This window comes from Sinohyriopsis cumingii, chromosome 3 (genome assembly GCF_028554795.1).
Source record: "Sinohyriopsis cumingii isolate HCF-2022 chromosome 3, ASM2855479v2, whole genome shotgun sequence".
Lineage (NCBI taxonomy): Eukaryota > Metazoa > Mollusca > Bivalvia > Unionida > Unionidae > Sinohyriopsis > Sinohyriopsis cumingii.
In genome coordinates this window covers 103,103,206-103,124,102 of record NC_142963.1, presented here as the reverse complement: position 1 = coordinate 103,124,102, position 20,897 = coordinate 103,103,206, and the positions used below count along the sequence as shown (strand labels likewise).

Genomic DNA, 20,897 nt, shown 5'->3' with positions numbered 1-20,897 from the left:
CTCACTAAGATAAATTACAACACAAAATGTACACAGTAAACTAATTTATGACACAACGTTTACTCACTGACATAAATTACAACACAAAATGTACACAGTAAACTAATTTATGACACAACGTTTACTCACTGACATAAATTACAACACAAAATGTACACAGTAAACTAATTTATGACACAACGTTTACTCACTGACATAAATTACAACACAGAATGTACACAGTAAACTAATTTATGACACAACGTTTACTCACTGACATAAATTACAACACAAAATGTACACAGTAAACTAATTTATGACACAACGTTTACTCACTGACATAAATTACAACACAAAATGTACACAGTAAACTAATTTATGACACAACGTTTACTCACTGACATAAATTACAACACAGAATGTACACAGTAAACTAATTTATGACACAACGTTTACTCACTGACATAAATTACAACACAAAATGTACACAGTAAACTAATTTATGACACAACGTTTACTCACTGACATAAATTACAACACAAAATGTACACAGTAAACTAATTTATGACACAACGTTTACTCACTGACATAAATTACAACACAGAATGTACACAGTAAACTAATTTATGACACAACGTTTACTCACTGACATAAATTACAACACAAAATGTACTCAGTAAACTAATTTATGACACAACGTTTACTCACTGACATAAATTACAACACAAAATGTACACAGTAAACTAATTTATGACACAACGTTTACTCACTGACATAAATTACAACACAAAATGTACACAGTAAACTAATTTATTATACTCAGTAAGACTTTTATGACATGAGGTCAGAGTGTGATTGCCTTCCAGTTGAGGTCAGTCGGTCATGACGTCCGTGAGACTGTGAAGAGTATACAGTAACCCTTATATGGCATTAAAGAATTAAATTAGTATAAACAATTTCTTGACATTATTAAAGCAATGACAAAACATACATTTTATAGAACTGTAACATATTACATTATATGTTTTATCTTGCTGTACTTCATAATTACATATATTCCGAAGGGTTTATCTTCCAAAATTTTGTTGGGTTCATTATTACAGTTCTATTTTTACCTTTAATTTGCATCTTAAAGCCACTATTGTGCTGATGTGTCGTAAAACTCATGCATACATACATACGTACACACACACATACACACACACACACACACACACACATACATACATACATACATACTTTCTGTGAATAACATGGTATGAATAATCTCAAAGTTTACATATTTTACTCTTATTTTATAATAGCATATAAGTGTGACTTCGAGGCTGAAATGTTCTCTTCGTGACACCATCATACCTTTTTACAAGGGCAAGGAAGAAGTTATGAACTTTGACCCCAGAGTGTCAATCTTTTATGATGTAATTCACGAGTCTGAGTGTCGCCAAACACAAACGAGTGCAGTGAAATTTGTAAGTATGTTTCTTACAATGAACAAACGTGTGAGAAATGTTCATTATAGTCATATGTAGAACTGTGATACTGTGTGTAATATATATTGGAATATACCATATTATAAGAAAATATGATTCAATATTTCGTCAGTACCCGTTATATTAAGTAAGTGTATGTTCTAAGCATTTATAATATTTTATCTCTCTCTGGAAATCATTCACATGGGCAAGTTTGCATACAATAATTTACCGTGTAAATGTACGAAATGATGACCAAATAATTGTTATTTGGCAGAGAGAATGCCTTAATGTACTTTTTATTGGACATTGATGTAATTTGTTTCGCCACTATGTTTACAACTGCTTCTATATTTATCGGAACATAACTGTATAGACAATTTGCTTATGTTCCAATTCTTAGATTCCAATTGTCAATTGTTTTAAAAATATTATTCATACTCATTAAGAAATACATTTGTTTAAACCAATTCTATTGGAGCATGTGCTATTTTTGGCTAAATTATAAATAGGGTCACCAAGGTTGTTTTGTCTCTTGAACATGTTTCGATCACATTGACCAGTGTTTGTCAGATTTCCTCTTATCTTTTTTGTGAGAACTGCATCGTCTCATGAAACTTTTGCCAAAAATAAAACTGTTGACATGAATTTCCAAAACGTTTTTCATCCAGAATAATGAAAAAGTGTAAGCCATTCGATATAATCTTTTCCTGTCCATAATTGTTTTCATTCATTTATTGTAGCTCCATAGGTCTCGTACAGTCGGCGAAGAAGCAGGCGATCCAAAATATACAATTATTAAAATACGACAGAGCCAAAAGTAAGTAAACATAACACGACACATAGATGCTACAGTTGTAGACTCTTGATGACAGATGTGAAATTCTGATTGAAATATAATCGGATAAACTCCTAAATCTGAAGACACTGGAACAGTATAATCTGCACAGCATAAACGCCAAACTTAGGAAGATAAACACTCGTAATGAAGTGTCTTCGATTTTGTTTAAAGTCAAGATGGTATATATCACCAATGAAGACAACAAAACGATATATGCTACATTTTTACCTACGTATCTAGTAATTTTTAATTAACGGTGATTTAAGAAATTTTTAGTTACGGCAGCAAAGACATTTTAAAACAAAAATATATGAATTTGGTATTGGAAAAAAGAATAATAATGGAAGCATCAGAATAATTACTTTTATTCGATTTCCATGCAAATAAAGAATTTTGTCTGATGCATAGCTAGATAAAAGATGCCTACTTTGGTGCTTAAACAAAATTCTTTACCGAACGATATTTGTCCAAAGACACTAAAACTAGCGTTGTGGAGATTCAGATTCTGTTTCGTTTTGAAATAACTGTACATTACTTTTCATAGTACAAAGGCATAACATTTTCTTATAATAGCTTAGTATGTGTATTCTTACAGTACAGTCTGTTTCAGAGAACAAATATTGTGTAAATTTTGCTTCTCTGTGAATACTTACTCGATCACATTAACGTTGGAAAATAAACTCCGCTACCTCTCGAATCCAGCGATCCCGGAAAGACGAAAAACGCCAGAGAAGAGCCTTGGTCGCGAGAGCATCTTTTTCTTCCAGTTATGACAGGAAAAGATGGCATAATCTCTCTTGCCCCATCGTCATGGGTGAAGCGGGTAATACGCTAGGTGTTTTGATTTATTACAGAATCAGAGACATCCACTGTTGGCGATTCCCGCTGATGAGATAAGATCTGTCCTTGCGAGTCTCGCGTTAGCAAGGAGTTTTTCGATCAGAGACATAAAAGGAGCCGTTGGCTGGCAGGCACAGTCAACCTTATTTAGCTTTTATATCAGAATTTAATCTTATGGGCCAAGTGGCTACGATTGATGGTGACCACCAGCAATATCTGAGGCCGGCATAACCTCCTCACGGTCGCGGGTTGAGTGCTAGTTGAAACCGGTTGACGGGTAGCCACCAAGCGATGGTATGGGACGGCAATGGGCTAAAGTGTCTTCTTGTATATATGATATGCAAAAGGAAATAAGAAATTTTACACTTTATGACTGCTCTACTTGAAAGTAGCGAAGCTTATTCCTAACATTTATGTGATCGGGGAATATAATATATTTGACGGAGAAATAGACCTTCGGTGGTTCAGCTAGCGAGCCGAACTCGCGACCCGAAGGGTAGGGGTTTGAATTCTGTTCCAACATCGTGATGGGTCCCTTGGTAAGGTACTTTAAATACATATTGATGTATTGACCTGCCCCTAACAGTCAACATAATAAAGAAATGTACGATTTCAAAGACCAGCTCCAAACAATTTTGGAAAACAGCAAAATTTTGGTTCTTGTAAGATTGAGTTACCCGTTGAACCAAGTTTGGCGTAACTTGTTTATTTTATTTTCCACAAATTCATTTACTATATTATTCGAATGGAGATTTAAGCAGTCGTGATCTTTACAAAGTGTGCTTTTCCTGTACGAACTATCGACAACAAGTTGGCAGCGACGAACTTCGAGACTAGTAACATGCGCAACTCAGACTACGCTCAGTCTGAATCGATAGTAAAACATTGCTTAACACTTGTCGCTGCGTGTCGCTGAGTTTACTGGTGCCTCCATATTAAAAATATATGGCAAACAGACTATTAATCCTGTTGGAAACAGTTACAACCCTGATGGGATAATATTGACTTCAACGTTTTCATAAATTCTTCTGCACATATGATGTATATTCAAAATAGTAAGACTAATTATTTGTTAGTTAACATCACTTGAGGAAATAGGCTTTTATATGGATCAGGTCATACGTCGATGTACAATAGCAAATCATACCAAAATCTGTACAGCGGTTAATGATAAATCTGTACAGCGGTTAATGATAAATGTGCAACAACACTTAAAAGAGTATTTGCTGCATTTTTTTTTAATTATCCGCAAGTGAAGCTCATAAAATTTATTTTTTATGAGTGCATGCCAAATATATACGAAATATAAAATGAGAAAAAGAAACCTAATGACGATTACTTTTATGTTCTTTTTGGCATTGTTTATTCGTTTTCGTCCCATTTTTTATTTCATATAAACTAAAAAAGAAAAATATACAGTAAACCGACTAATCTCAAAAGTTTTCAAAAACCAAATATATCGTTCGCATTTTCTAATAAAGATTTATAATTTCGATGAATTGTCTGATTTACTTCGTTATGCTACTCTTTTAAATTATTGTCAACTTTACGTTAGTATACATTATAATTTCAGCGCATGGATGTCTGACCAAGAATATCCGTTGATCCGAAAGCTTTCAAAGCGTGTTGAAATAATAACGGGCCTGAGCACGAGCCAGCTTGAAACGGTTTATCATGCTGAACCTATGCAGGTTGGTCAACTGGCGAAACAAAATCGGGATTGATTGATAAAATTAGGAACTTATTTACACGTAGGAACTTTTTAACTGAGGACATGCAAGGTTATGAAAAATGAGAGTTGGCGTTATAGCTGTAATCAAATAACTCAAATTGTTTTAATTAGCTGAAACAAATCTCATGGGCTCGAGGTCACCATTTCCTCATTTAGAAATATCGTCTAGACCAGTCTTACAGCTCAGACATAGACACTTCGTAGGAAAAGCCGAGTACTCTTAATGTGGTCATTGGTAATGAACAAGGGCTGTCCACACTTTTATGTTTTCAGTGACATCTTTTTAATTAATCACTACCATTTTCCCAAGATTCATTGTACCCCTCATCGTGTTTCTTGCTGTTGCTTTGTTTTCCACATCCAAGACAAGTCTGAGTCAATGAATTGCTCATTGTGAGTAGCAAATCGCAGTAAATGGAATCGAATTTAAGTAAATAAATTTGTTTGTAGTTTTAATGTTCGTAGGCACCTGTCTAGAAAACACTATTCAAGGTAGCATAATAATCCATGTTAGAGAGTCTCCAAAAGAATAAAAACGGTTGCTTAATGATACTAAAGTATCCAACAGAGATTTGTTTTAAACGAAAGAACCTCTCCAGACCATTGACAATAAGCACGTTATATTTACATAACAAAACCTCGAAAGAAAAGGCATGTCACGAGGAAGAATAAAATGTTGTTTTTTTTTAGATAAGGATCGAAAACTACTTCTGATAATTCATTTCTTTTCAGCTCTAAAAATCTTTGAATTATGCAGTGTTTTACATTATTTAATTTCAGGTAGTAAACTATGGTACAGGAGGAATGTATGAAGCCCATAAGGACTATCTAGTATGTATCACATTTTCATCTTAATCTTCATGGACGTTTCGCAAACTTTCATTTAAGGCCTGCTTAGGCCTTAATAAATCTTTCCAAACTTTGATTTAAGGCCTGCTTAGCACGGACGTGAACACATAGTAGCCTTAATAAACCTCTCCGAAATTTCAGTTAAGGCCCGCGTATGCACGGATATAAATCGTTTAATTTTCATTTAAGAACAGGCTATATATGGACTTGTATATATAACAACCTTAAAAATACTTTCTAATATTTCATGTATGGCCATTTTAAGAATGAACTTGTGCATATATATATATATATATATATATATATATATATATATATATATATATATATATATATATATATATATATGGGCTCTCTCCGTTACGGATCACTGCCATCTCAGCTCTGTCTGCGTGGGTTCGAGTCTCGGATTCGGCCAGTGTGGGCATGTGAGAAAGCTTGTCAGCGGCTTCTCGAGGGTCGGTGATTCATTCCGGGGATTTCCCGGGTTCTTCCTCCACCATTAATACTGGCCGCCATGTATAGCCTATCGTGTGCTGACAAATGGGGTTAAACTCTACAACAACAATATATATATTGCTTGCTGAATTTCTTGTTGTAATTGTGAATGAAGCAGCTGATATTTTTCAGCGTTTATTTACCAGTTGCGTCATGGACAGTAGAGTCTATCGGGCCCTGATCAATCAAATTACCGACGATTACTACAGTGAGTGATCAATTAGATCGGCGAAAACAAAATAACATGATTATACACAATGCCCAACGTGGATTATCGGTATATAAAATGATCTACGGAGATGGACTCGGTGATGTTATACAAGGTTTATTTAGAAGGATAACCCCACCAGCTATCCCGATTGCAAAACAATTACCCATGGAAGCCATCGACGTTGTTCATAATAAGGTTATTGACACTATTGGTGATGTTGCTGGTAATTGGCGATCAAAGACACTCGCACGATTAGTACAACGAAAGCCACAGCAGAATGTGAAGCATTCCAGTGCCAGCATTCCAGTAAAACTGCCCAGCACCGAAGTTATGCCACCAAGTGTCCGCAAAATTATAAATCAAGCTGCAAATAAGTGGTTGAATGAATTAGCTGCAGTGCCATCTCTGACAAAACAAAGCTCCGACGAGATAAAAAAAAAAAAACCATAACCGCAAACGTAATAGCGATTACTGGTCTGGCCCGTCGTCGTCGCTGATCAGCCACTTATTGATCAATGTTGGAACGTCGTTTAAGACAGCAGCGAATATAATAAAAATATTAAAACGTATTTGACATGGACGCACAATTACTCAAAGATGAGTCTGTGCGTAATTATTAATATTATTCTTATGAAGCATGAGAACCAAACCAACGTGGGCGACTCGAACTACAAGTCCAAGATACATCCAGGTATTTCTTGCTCGCCGAGGCATTTATTAAAGCTCAGGGTAGACGTTTGAGAGAAAACAATAATTCATATGATGCCGGTGACAAATGTGGATTTGTTAATAATTACATTAAAGCGTTATTTAAAAGTGCCCTGTATTATTGATAGTATGTCACAATGATGTTGATGTTGCTACGATGTTACTGGGTCTTGCAAGATATTCCGATGATTATACAAGGTCTGCTGGTCCATCAATCATGTTTTCAAAGGATATTACTGACTACGCTAACGATACACAGTATAACACTTGACGACCAAGAAACCATGCCGACAACGATGACGCTGACGTAACCAGAATTTAATTTGGAATTTGCGGCACGACGATCTCAAACTGATGCTCATGGTATATCAAGCTGTGTGATACCATTGTCGCATATCTTTGGATTCTGTAGACATGTTAGAAAAGTTATCTTCAGAGCCAAACATACAGTTGAGTTAGTCCGAAAGTCCACTGACACCAATGGAATTTGGCGATATAATGCTTCAGCTGAAGGTAAAGTAATACTTTCAGAAGTGAGATCAGTAAATACGTTGCTAAAACAAGTGATGCAATGACTGGCGATCTCGACATGAGTGGAAATAGCATTGCTAATTCGAGAGAACCAGAAGCAAACGATGACGCAACAAATACGCGGATAACAGCAACATTCCGATGATGACCTCGTTAATGACAATCAATGATGGAATGACCACGTTGAGATCTGAATATACTAATTTTGTAACCGCGTTTACAAATTTGCGTTGAAATACAAATAGAACACTAGATAATTTCTTTGGAAATCCAACGGTTATCAACACCAATCTCTCTGAAATTCACAGACAACTTGTTGATCTAGTCAACGTTAAACAACAACTGAAATTATTAATAATAAGCTCACCAACATCAACTCAAGAATCAATTCGATAAAATAAAAAAGATTGCCGTTGGTGTAATTCACACAACACAGCTCACTAACATTTTAGACACTGTAGCGTCTAGATCGGGAACATGGACAAAGCGCAACAAATCCATCACACATACAACTGAGGTTATTGGGAAGTACAGGTTATCCCTGCTTAGCTTTGTGCAATTTAAGATAGTTTTATTCTTTTCTTTGAGTTATGTCTTCAAGCCTTCTTCTTCATAAACTATCACAGTCATGTTAGAACAGACTACTGGGGAAATATTCATATTGGAATCAGGGGAAAATGCCTTAACGTCAGAGATATACTACTACTTTCTGGAATTCGTCGCGAAGAAATCTTAATTGATTACTTAGCATAACACATAATGAATCCCACACAATCATTTCGGTTTGATCAAGCATGTGCGTGGAAGCCATCGCTGGAAGAAATCATCGACGAGCAAATAACAAAACCAAACAGTTATCTCATACGAATCATCGTCATCAACACTATTGTATACGCAGTTTCCTCGCTGGTCGCTGAAACAACGACGCTAATCGGTACGATATAAGCGACGCACGTGATATCGCAAGTGTATGGAATCGGTGTCTCTGTTGTTGTCGGTGTTGCTGGTATACTCAACATTATCGCAAATTAATATATACATGTCCCAGTAAACAAATGCACCAGCACACAAAATTAACTTATGCTGCGACTAATGCGTGCATAAATATAGCATCGATACTGTCAGCGGGGTTAAACGACGGTGCAAAATCTGACAACGAATTCGATGCAGTAAGTGATATTTATTATCGGTATCACAAGAACTCAAACACACCGTTGCTGACGTTGAAAGCGCCACATTTAGAATCGGCCGTATATATAACAATGACCGCATAAATAACCACAAGACTAGAGCAGATTATCGCTAACACAACGCCGCAGATGACCACAATGATATCAGCGACGTCAACACGGCCAGAATTCTATATTTGTTTTCCAACTCCGATAAAAGCTCCTAATGGTCGGCCACTTGAAATTGCACTGGTACAATTAAGATTTTATTACAGTTGGCCAAATATCAGAGAAGAATCATTTATTGGATTAGACGCCAACAACACACTTGTATTCTTGCATAAAACCAAGCCTGATGATAATGGGCAGCCTGTCCCAGAGTAGAAGTTTGTCAGCGTACCAGCAGGATAATATCAAATCGAAAATTAAATCAATACCAGGAACAGAATCAAAGTGCACAAGACAACTCGCAGCACCCCAATCGAAATATCAGCGGAGCATTCTAAGGAATCAAATTACGCCGTTGACATATATAAGTCATCGATCAGAACAGCGTTGGGATGGCCGCTGGTAGTACCAATTTGGTAGTACCAGTTGTTGTTCAATTAAAACCAGAACCACATAAATATGATTTTATTCCGAAGAAAATAATAATAAAAGAGACCGGAAATTATTTTAACCATTATTTATCTGGGCAAGCATTACAAGGGCACGCCCAGCAAGGGTATATTCTTTACAGCTTTTCTCCAGATGACCCTGAACGGTCTCTTTCGGCCAATGATAAAAAAGCAACATTTTTTGTCTTTAATGATTTTATTGTTTTTTTTTTTTTTTCTTTCAGTTATTCCTCCTTGGGGAACGCTTCTTATTCTGCTTGAATCTTAATAGATTCTAATACACCTTTTTTTAGCACTTACAACCGCTCGAGTTTAATTTTGTCGAGAAGAATCTGATCGTATTTTCCCAATAGCGCTTGCCAGTGGAACAAATTTAGCTATATGATGTTGTTCGTGTAAATCCACCAATGACAATTCCATTTCACATCGGAGTAATTTGATAAATCTATACTCAGCAGCGGCTGTATATCCGTCTTCTTCACGTCGCTGCTGTCTCATCTCAACATCATCGTTGATTTTTCAGCATCGAATTGAACAGTGAGACCATCCTGCTGTAATTGAGATAATCTTGAGATAATCTTGTTAATGTTTTACTGGTTCATTATAACAATAAATTCGTTTCTTTAATAAAAGATTTTATCCAGACCAATTCGATAACATTTAGCTGGATCGTGTAAGCTCATCGTGATGAATCCATGCGGGGTTTCCTAAGCATATGCACAAAAGCTTGACACCATGTCTGATGATTATTTCGCAGCGTATGTGTATCAGCCCCGTTGAAAATAACCAAAAAATTGCAATTATTTCTAACCACTTTGGGAATATGTGTATACCGCTGAGGAACGTAAATTACATCTGTGTTTTTATGTCTGCCCCGTAAAAATATTCTGGCTGGATATGTTTGTTTGTCAAACATTACACCGTCGTAAACCATTAGATTGTCGATATCCCCGTTAAGATCCTCGTCTATGTCTGTGATAGATTCAATAATATCGTCTTCAGCCGTTGCAGATTAACTAAATTCCTTAAGAACATTATAGCATCGTTGGTAATCCACTGATGGTACTACTAAAAAAGGCTTGTCTCATTTGAGCCACCTCATTATCAGGTTGAGCAACAACTGAGTTTACCCGACCCAGATGGACCAACTATAATAGCTCGAATGGAATTTGGTAACATTGGATGATGATTGATCGGTGCTTTCTCACGTGTCGCTGAAAGTCATTCACGTTCATATTGTACACATATAATATTATTTATAATCAAGATTTTGTATTGTGTTCGATGTAGACAGTCACTGGTACAAAATTTATGAGAGCAACCACGTTGAGAAATAGCACGCCAGCACTTACAGGTAAATGTGTAAAATGCCGCGCACAAAAAATATACGTTTGTGAGTATTCCTGTTGCAACAGCAGACGGCGATATTGCTAAGGCTCTCGGGAAAATACACGGAGCAACAACATAACGTAAAATAAAAAGTGGACACACCGATAAATAAATTATACGATCTAAATGCTTGTGTATGTTTAATGTCTGTCTGTATGTCCAGTAAGCGCGTATGCTCATATAAAGTAGGTTATCGTATATTCTTAACTGAGGTAGTGGTTGATGTGGTTAAATCGAACAAACTTTCGATCGACCAGTGGAAACTATTTCATGGGTACGGATACAAAAAACGACAAATTCGATACACATATTGTCAGCGTCTGTGATAGATGCTTTATAGTGGAGGGTTACCCGAGATGCAATGAAAAAAGACCAAATATCGTTACATGGGTAATTGTAAACTTATAAATAAAAAAATATCCCAGGTGCAACGGGCCTGGTCCCTCGCCGAGCCTCAAAACGGGTGTTATTTCTAAAGCACCCGGAGCTCACTTATGTGTGTGTGTGTGTGTGTGCTTGATTACAAATTAACAAACCCAAACCCTCTTTTGCACTTAGCGATCCAACAATTGCAATCGAAAAAGAAAACTGGAAATAGAAAAATCCTCTGAATATCTAAAAGTTCGAGCTTAGCGATCCAACGTTTGCAGTGGAAAAATGAAAATATAGCAATTACTCAAGATTTAACAGATATTCAACATCAATCAACGTTGTCCCGGGCACTTCCATTTGCTGTTTTATTTTAGATCAGATAAATTTGTCGATCGCCATTTTTTGTCTACCCCCCCCCCCCCCACTGTCCCAAAACATCGGTAGCATACTCATGCATATAAGCCTCGGATCGGCCTTTGGATATTTTAATGAGTCAAAACTACTTGACTAAACCAACATTTTTAGCCACCATTTTGCGAAACGGGGCCTTCATGAGTAGGCCCCTATAAATTGGTCGCCATTTTTTCTCTCGATTTGCCCCCCCCCCCTTGCTGCCGGATAACAGTTGTGCTCCCAGCGAGTTGTGAGGTGCAGCTTAACGCTAGTTTGCAATCCCTCCTTGGACTAGATGATGAGGTTGACGATAGAACGGGGAGCGAGTAGATTTATACGTCTGGGACAATACATTTACTCAACCAAGCCCAAATGAACTGCAACTTCATATCCAGGAATCTCAGCTTCTGCGAAAGCGGGGCAAAGACGGCGACTTCGGTTGCATATTAGTACGCGTTGCCTGTACAAGGAGTCTGCGGAGTTTCTTTAAACTTGAACGTTTTTTAACAACATGTATCAGTGAGATGGAAGGGGACAGCCGTCAAGTCATCAATAATGCAAGCTATTTAATCATACCAGATAAATTCCACACAATTCTACTGTCTAGTAGAGAACATTCTATTTCACAGACAATAAAAGAGAAAATAGCCATTGCTATTAAGATGTCACTGTTAATTTAGGAAGTAAGATTTCCTGGTTTGGAATTACCACATATGTTAATCGAATTCGATTCTTTCCTAAGTTTTACAAATTAAGGAATTAGATTCTGACTCTAAATCTCAAAAGGGCGGCATGTAGCCATGTGGAAGTTGAAGTGCGAAGCGCGACGACTGATGGGATCTTCAGATTAAAGCAAGTCAGCGGGCTTCAACACCGGTTTGATCAAGAACTGGGGGCGACAGCTGCTCACAGAAGACCCCCAAAATCAGCCAGCATTGTATCTATGCCAGCGAAGATGTTTTACATCACCTTAATTACTGCCAGTCTGAACACCTCTTTCTTGCCACTTGACAGTGCGCTTATAACCGATAGTCTGTTTTAGAAATTAGCCCCGTGAGTTTGATATCCCAATTTGTTTGAGCAAAGAGCGTGTCTGAATGAGGAGAGTGTTGGTGTTTGTCTATCATCATTGGTCATGATATTCCAACGTATTGTTCCTGAATATGTCAAAGATATTCCTTACACATTCGTTGTGAATGTAGGCAAATGAAGTTCGAAATAAACCGTAGACCGTGCATTGTATTAAAGGCTATCTGAAGCTCGAAAGAGGAAATGAATAACATAAGTGGATTCATGTTATGAAAACAGTTATATATCAAACTAGTTTTAAATGACTTCACACTTTAAGTAAAATGTAACCATTGTAAATTAACGATATAAGTCTTCTTTTCTTCCATTAAGTCTAGGGTATCGCTTTTTAGAGCTGAATGAAATGATTAAGATAGCAGTACATTGAAATTTCCCTATACAACCATTATCGGTCTCTCTCTCTCTCTCTCTCTCTCTCTCTCTCTCTCTCTATATATATATATATATATATATATATATATATATATATATATATATATATATATATATATATATATATATATATATATATATATATATATATATATATGTGTGTGTGTGTGTGTGTGTGTGTGTGTGTGTGTGTTATTAGTCACTGTAGCATAGATTTTGGCACATTAGCATCATATATTATGTTATTTTGAAGGATACTGCAGAATAAAAGTGTTTTATTTCATTTTCCCATGATAAATACCAATCAATAATCACACTTAAACGCTTTTAAATTTCTGTTTTAATTAATTGAGTTTCCTGAGCAAATATATTGATGTCCCTGATATCCCTGATAACTATTTTTTTTTTGCCTTAATCCAATTGTCGTACAGTAATGTTTTCTATGTTTAACTGTATTTTGTTTGTTTTGCGCCACAACATAATTGTCAACAAAAGCCAATACACCGGCATGCATTCATGTTTTATTCTATATATATATATATATATATATATATATATATATATATATATATATATATATATATATATATATATATATATATATATATATATATATATATAACTTTATCTTTCAACATTATGTCAGTTACCCTCTTTCTCTAATAAAAGGAATATCCCTTATCGGAGCTGAAAGTTAGAGATTTAGATGTCGTGGAATTGCGAGGTTCTGGAGATCGGCTGGCTACCTGGTTGTTTTATGTAAGTACATGTACCATCAGGAAGGAAATTAATTTAAATTGTGATTATTTGTATTGTCTACACTTCAATACATTGCATGCATGTTTAATAAAAATTTCTCCAAAACTTAAACAGCTCCGTCCATCGTTCGTCCAGATTTTGAATGAAAGAATTTAATAACTAGTTTGTCTGTTCATAAAAATTTAATACTTTCTGACGTGTCTACATGTCTATACATTGCATAAATGTTTGAAGATCCTATGACCCTAAAAGTTAAATACTTCTATCCACCAGGTCTACTCAAGTCGTCTATAATAAATAATTTTTCTTTTAGAAAAGGAAAGTATCGTTCATTAGAACAACCTATTTGTCAAATGTGTGCCAATTAGTATAGTAAAACCTCAGTTGCCGAACATATCTTGGACTTATGGGGTAGGAGTGGGGAGGTGTGAATATTAATACGGTATGGAGGAGTTAGATATCGGATAATGTAGCCAATACTTTTATGTATCAGAAGTGTTCTTGAAGAGAGGCGCATGGTTCGGTTTCCCAAACCGCACATTTCGAATAATAAGATTCGGTTGATTGAGGCTCCACCTTGTATGGGTGCCTCACAGTCTGGTCGCTATTACAACTTTATGGGGCAATACAAACCTGGTGAAAACAGAATATATACAATAACTTGCTTTTAGGAACGATGACAGTTTAGATGGAGGTAGCGAACATTTGAGATAAGATATTATCATTATACTTTGCTTTCTTCTGAGAGGATTGTTCTCCTATAATGTTGCTTGGTAAGGAATATTTATAGAGCCAAAGCCGATAACAGTATACAGTTCTCACGGAAGGAGGCCGTACTGTATTCAGTACCTCAGCACGTCATTTGACCTCATATAACGTCCGGCGTGGGCGCTTGTCAATAGTACCTTCTGGGTCAGGTATAATTTAAATAGTTAAATATAGCAACTAGTTGTCAAGGGAAAATGTATACTGTCCTCATTCAATCAATCCGAAATTAAGCAGGTATAATGTGATGTAATTTTGATGTCAATTTCTCTATGTACTATCCTTTCGGAAGATTGTCGCAGAGCACGTCCTTTTCATAATCAAACGGTGCGCTTGTAACATATAGTCTGTTATAGAAACTAGCCGCCCCCCCCCCCCGAATAATTTATATTCGTATTTCTCTGCGAGATAACAGGAACCTGCCCGCTGTTTCAGTCACATTGCACATTATATATATATATATATATATATATATATATATATATATATATATATATATATATATATATATATATATATATATATATATATATATATATATATATATATATATATATATATATATATATATATATATATTTCATGCACGTTTGACAAGTACAGCTTTTGCTACATGTAATAATAAACTACATGAAATCCTAATCATATTTCAGGTTACTCGTTACAGTCAGGTCTATGCTTCCTATCTTCAGGAGATACGTATTCAGGACAAGATATCACGTTGATAGCCAGAAACAATTCCCATAGGTTGATCCTAATTTACATGTGTGCAAACTAACAAACATTGTGAAAATCAAAGCACCAACATTTATTCTTTCAAGAAAAAGATAACCAAAGGTTTTCATCCTTTCTTCTAATGCTAAAACATTAGAACCAGTGCAAACATCGAGTAAAAATAGTAATATTCGCTCCGAGATTTCTCTCGGGTGATATGGGAGTAATCTTCAGTAGTGCCTCGAAAACAAAATAAATAAAAATAAATCATCTAACTTTGCCACTGCGTATTGACTGATGCCAAGTAATTCAGTACTTGCATAGTTTACTGGAAACAAAAAGTCATGTGCCAGTATACCATCATAACTGGGCGTGTTTAGCTATAATATTTCAAGTCTTATTCACCACCCGTTCTACAGTTATCTCTACCGATACGATTTCCAATCACTGTAGTTGTAATTACATTCTAGATAATTGTTCTGTAGCGTGGCGCCTGACGCACATGCATCTGTAAAATAATGATCAGCAAGTGGAACAATTATCAGAAGAGTGTCATCACTTTTCTATTGCGGTAATACTGTTATCGCGGGCTCATACTTATATCGTGGTGTCCTATTTTTATTACAGGCTCAAATCGTGGGGTCATATATTTATCATGAGCACATACTTATATCGTGATGTCATACTTATATCGTGGTTTCATACTTTTATCGTGGGCTCATATTTATATCGTGGTGTCATATTTTTACCGTGGGCTCATACTTATATCGTGGGGTCATATTTATATCGTGGGGTCATATTTTTACTGTGGGCTCATATTTATATCTTGGTGTCATATTTTTACTGTGGGCTCATACTTATATCGTGGGGTCATATTTATATCGTGGGGTCATATTTTTACCGTGGGCTCATACTTATATCGTGGGGTCATACTTATATCATGGGGTCATATTTTTACCGTGGGCTCATACTTATATCGTGGGGTCATACTTATATCATGGGGTCATATTTTTACTGTGGGCTCATATTTATATCGTGGTGTCATATTTTTACTGTGGGCTCATACTTATATCGTGGGGTCATATTTATATCGTGGGGTCATATTTTTACTGTGGGCTCATATTTATATCGTGGTGTCATATTTTTACTGTGGGCTCATATTTATATCGTGGTGTCATATTTTTACCATGGGCTCTTACTTATATAATGGATCAATATTTTTGTCGTGGGGTAATACTTATATCGTGAGGTCATACTTTTATCATGTGATCCTATTTGTATCGTAGGGTCATACTTATATCGTTGGCGCATACTTGTATTGTTTCAGCTCAGTGATGTAAAGGCAGGTGGTGCAACCGTGTTTACAAAATTAAATGTGACAGTTCCAGTGACAAAGGTAAAAACAATTAATACGAGATTAATATTACTGTTGAAAATCATTATGTCCCCACACTATTAATCAGATAACTAGACTTGCTTAGTGCTTTGACTTATATATATATATATATATATATATATATATATATATATATATATATATATATATATATATATATATATATATATATATATATATATATATATATATATATATATATATATATAAAGAGATAGATAGATAGATAGATGATAATTTTAAGTCTAGATAGGAAATCACTAACATAGAGTCTCAATATAGTTATGGTATAAATACTTTTCTGCTTGTTTGCTTGGAATATTGTGTGGACCTCAATTGAAGTACCAGTTTTGTTTGCTAATTAGAAATAATTATCAATACATGAATTTAATTCGTAACTATTGACAAATATACCCCTTTTCACATAGCTGTTTTGTTACAGAAGCGATTCCATACAAATTTTATTTGGCAAAACTGACATGAGTTGTTTTTTGCACGTTTTACGTCCTGCAAGACCCTTAACAAATATATTTATATTTTAATATTTTGTTGCATTATCAACGCATATCCTCAGTTTGTACATATATTTCATTTGAATTCTCAGTTCTTATTCTCAGTTTGTTCATACATTTCAGTTGCATTATCAACGCATATCCTCAGTTTATGCATACATTTCAGTTGCATTCTCAGGCATATCCTCAGTTTGTACATACATTTCAGTTGCATTCTCAACTCATATTCTCGGTTTGTACATACATTTCAGTTGCATTCTCAACTCATATCCTCAGTTTGTACATACATTTCAGTTGTGTTCTCACTGCATATAATCAGTTTGTACATACATTTCAGTTGCATTCTCAGGCATATCCTCAGTTTGTACATACATTTCAGTTGCATTATCAACTCATATCCTCAGTTTGCACATACATTTCAGTTGCATTCTCACTGCATATCATCAGTTTGTACATACATTTCAGTTGCATTCTCAACTCATATCTTCAGTTTGTACATACATTTCAGTTGCATTCTCAACTCATATCCTCAGTTTCTACATACGTTTCAGTTTCTTTCTCAACGCATATCCTCAACTTATATCGTCTGATTGTTTCTCATTTTACCTCACATTGTTGATCATGACAGTTTTATGTACAAGCTGTTTTCGTGTCGTTTGGATAGATATATAGACAGATAAACATGCAGTTAGCTATCTACCTATATAATTGGTTGACTAGCTAGATAGATGAATTGGTGGATGGATAGATGGCTGGATACACTAAACATTAAAGTAGTCATACATACATTCAGATAGATCTATCTAGACATATTATACATCCATATTTTGTATATCTGGTTTAAACAATGCTCACTTTTCTTTATTAGTGTAAACCACTAAGCCCAACCACTGTTTTCAATATTAGTTTGAATTATTATGTTTCACATATTATTATTTTATGTTTTGCATTTGACACATGAACTGCGAGTGAAAACTGACATACTAGTGAAGTTGTTTCGAATGGGTTTTTTTAATAAATGTATGCATTTTTGCTAAACCGCTCGATTTGGTCCTAGAAACTTAGATAAACGTACCTGGTGTACAACGACTAATCAGATGGTAGTAGAAATACTGATATGAGCTGAATCATTTTAAAAATTGTACACCTCTTATTAATATAGAAAAAAAAATCTTTCTTCGTGGACGTTATCTTCAAAACAATAATCATGATAAACATCATCAACGTAATAATAATAATAATAATAATAATAATAATAATAACAATAATTATTGTGATGATGGTGATTATTGCAGCATCAGCAGTAGTAGTAGTAATGGTAGTACCTTTTCAGGGAGCTGCCGCATTTTGGTATAATATAAATCGACTTGGCGCAATTGATGAGCGTACAGAACACGCTGGTTGTCCTGTTCTGCTCGGATCCAAATGGGGTAAGTGTTTTATCCTCATGATTGAAATCATCCCAATTTATCATTGGATTGGAAAGGTCGAGCTCAGCTGCAGTTTATCGACAGCATTAAACTCCTATCTTTATTTAAATTTTATTTGTACTGTCTGTATCACTTACAGCCAGAGTAACATCTGTATATATGGATAAAAATATTCATTATGATTATTAAATGATTAGCGTTTTGTTTGTTTCCTGTCTAATAACTCAAATCGGACAGAATAAAAGATCTGAGCATGCTTTTCAATTCGATTTAGAGTTTTATATCGTCTGATTCTTAAATATAAAACTTGTCTGCATTTCAAAGTGCATCAAATGTTATCTTTTAATATTTAGGTTCATGTAATGGGGTAAAATTTATATATTTTATCGGTAGCTGTTGGTTTAATTCTTAATGTTGCTAACAGATTAATATTTATATTTTTAGTTGCCAATAAATGGATACGTGAAACTGGACAGATGTTTAGACGGCCGTGCGGGAAGACAATCGATGCCATAGACAATCCGTTTTAATGCAGCAATTTCAAATAGTAGAAAATCCTTCGTGTTTGTTGCTTTGTCTAATATACCACGATAATTTACTATAATGTTTTAATATTTCCAAATGCGAAGAAACGAAAAAGGGACTTTTTTTGCTTCGATGTCGCTAAACCTCGTGATAAAGTACTTACATGGCTTCTATGACAATATATATATATATATATATATATATATATATATATATATATATATATATATATATATATATATATATATATATATATATATATATATATATATATTGACATTTATTTATTTATTTATCATCTATCTCTGTGAGCTTGAACATATTTTACTCGACAATATATATCATAGTTCTAATGTTGAATTTCACTTTGCACTTTGCTCAACTGAAATGTTTCACATTACTTTTAAGGAGACATATTATTATGAAAGTGTATGAGAAAAAACAACTCGATGTATACAGACTGAAATAGGTTTATTGTCATGCACATCACAATAAAAGGTCCTGTATTGATGAATATATCTTTGAAAACAGCATGGGAAAAAGAACACTAAAGGGCAGGCCTTAGGTCTGATATATTCAAGCCATTTTACATTAAGTTTTAATATCCATAATGACGTTCCTCATTGACAATATACTTGCTAATTGCATCAGGGGACTTGTGTGGAGTCACTTTGATTAGACGGACGACGTTTCCAATATAAACAATCTACTCTTCAATGAAAAATCATTATTTTCTCTTCAAGTACCCTGCTCTTTGAATTGTAAAGGATAAATGTTAGGCAAGTAATTTCTCTATACCATGGCTATAAATAGTATCAATATTTGAAAGAGTTGGATTATGTATGTTATTGAACATATACTCGATCAGGACAGCCTGAGACGCTGCTCGATAACTGTGACAAACCTAGAGTCCTGCGCCAAGGATAGACCTGGCTGGCGCGCAGCTGTTAGTAATGGGTGCATAACCTTCGAGGATGCCCGCAGAATGAATGTCGCCGACACCAGGGAAACGCTGGAGGACTCACGGTACTAATTCCACTCCAATGGTAAACATATGGAAACACTATCATATTCAAAATTCAATAACTTAAAATTTATGGGTGCTGATAGTGACACCTATAATTTTTTGTGCACATCTAACCTTGGTGCAAGCTTATGTGTGGAGAACACCATATGACCCGCGGCAATTTGTTTACATACATGTGCATGAAACACGTGTTATTGATTCTGCACCAAATGAATCAGGTGCTACTTTCAGTATTGAGTACTCCTGAGTCAAGCCTGTAAAAATGCTAAAGTTGCATCAGTAGAAATTTGTCAATATTTTTTTTACATTACATATAGGATAAGCTCTCAAAAGATATTTTTCCTAAAATTTTAATTTTCATTATTAACCAATTATGGACCACCAAACCTGTAAATGCTCTATTATTTCTTCACCCATTTCTAGACTGGTTCACAGTTCTTCCGTATAATTAGTACCGTGTGTCCTGGAAGGCCTTAGCGTCAAGAAACAGCCCATGCCTCAAATGTACACACTGCTCCAGGACATACGCATCTCGTATCGGACTCATCAGCCACGTGAGGATCCATCAGCGAAGAGCAGCGCAGGATTGACTTGAGCCCTATGGTCAACCAACGACTTGATAAGTATGCTCACTCCGAATCTTTAATATGTTGAAGTATAGTCGGGTCGGTGATAGTCCGAAAACAATCAACCTGTTAAAATCTGGTTTA

General features: G+C 35.2%; 1 protein-coding gene across 1 annotated transcript; it reads left to right on the top strand.

Moving 5' to 3' along the window:
* The first annotated feature begins 817 nt into the window (after nucleotides 1-817).
* LOC149803430 (prolyl 4-hydroxylase subunit alpha-3-like) lies at nucleotides 818-19,165 on the top strand. Its single transcript, XM_089953928.1, has 6 exons — nucleotides 818-850; nucleotides 5,642-5,692; nucleotides 13,729-13,818; nucleotides 16,625-16,693; nucleotides 18,539-18,635; nucleotides 19,080-19,165. The coding sequence occupies exons 1-6, from the start codon at nucleotides 818-820 to the stop codon at nucleotides 19,163-19,165; spliced, it is 426 nt and encodes a 141-aa protein (XP_089810054.1).
* The last annotated feature ends 1,732 nt before the right edge of the window (nucleotides 19,166-20,897 follow it).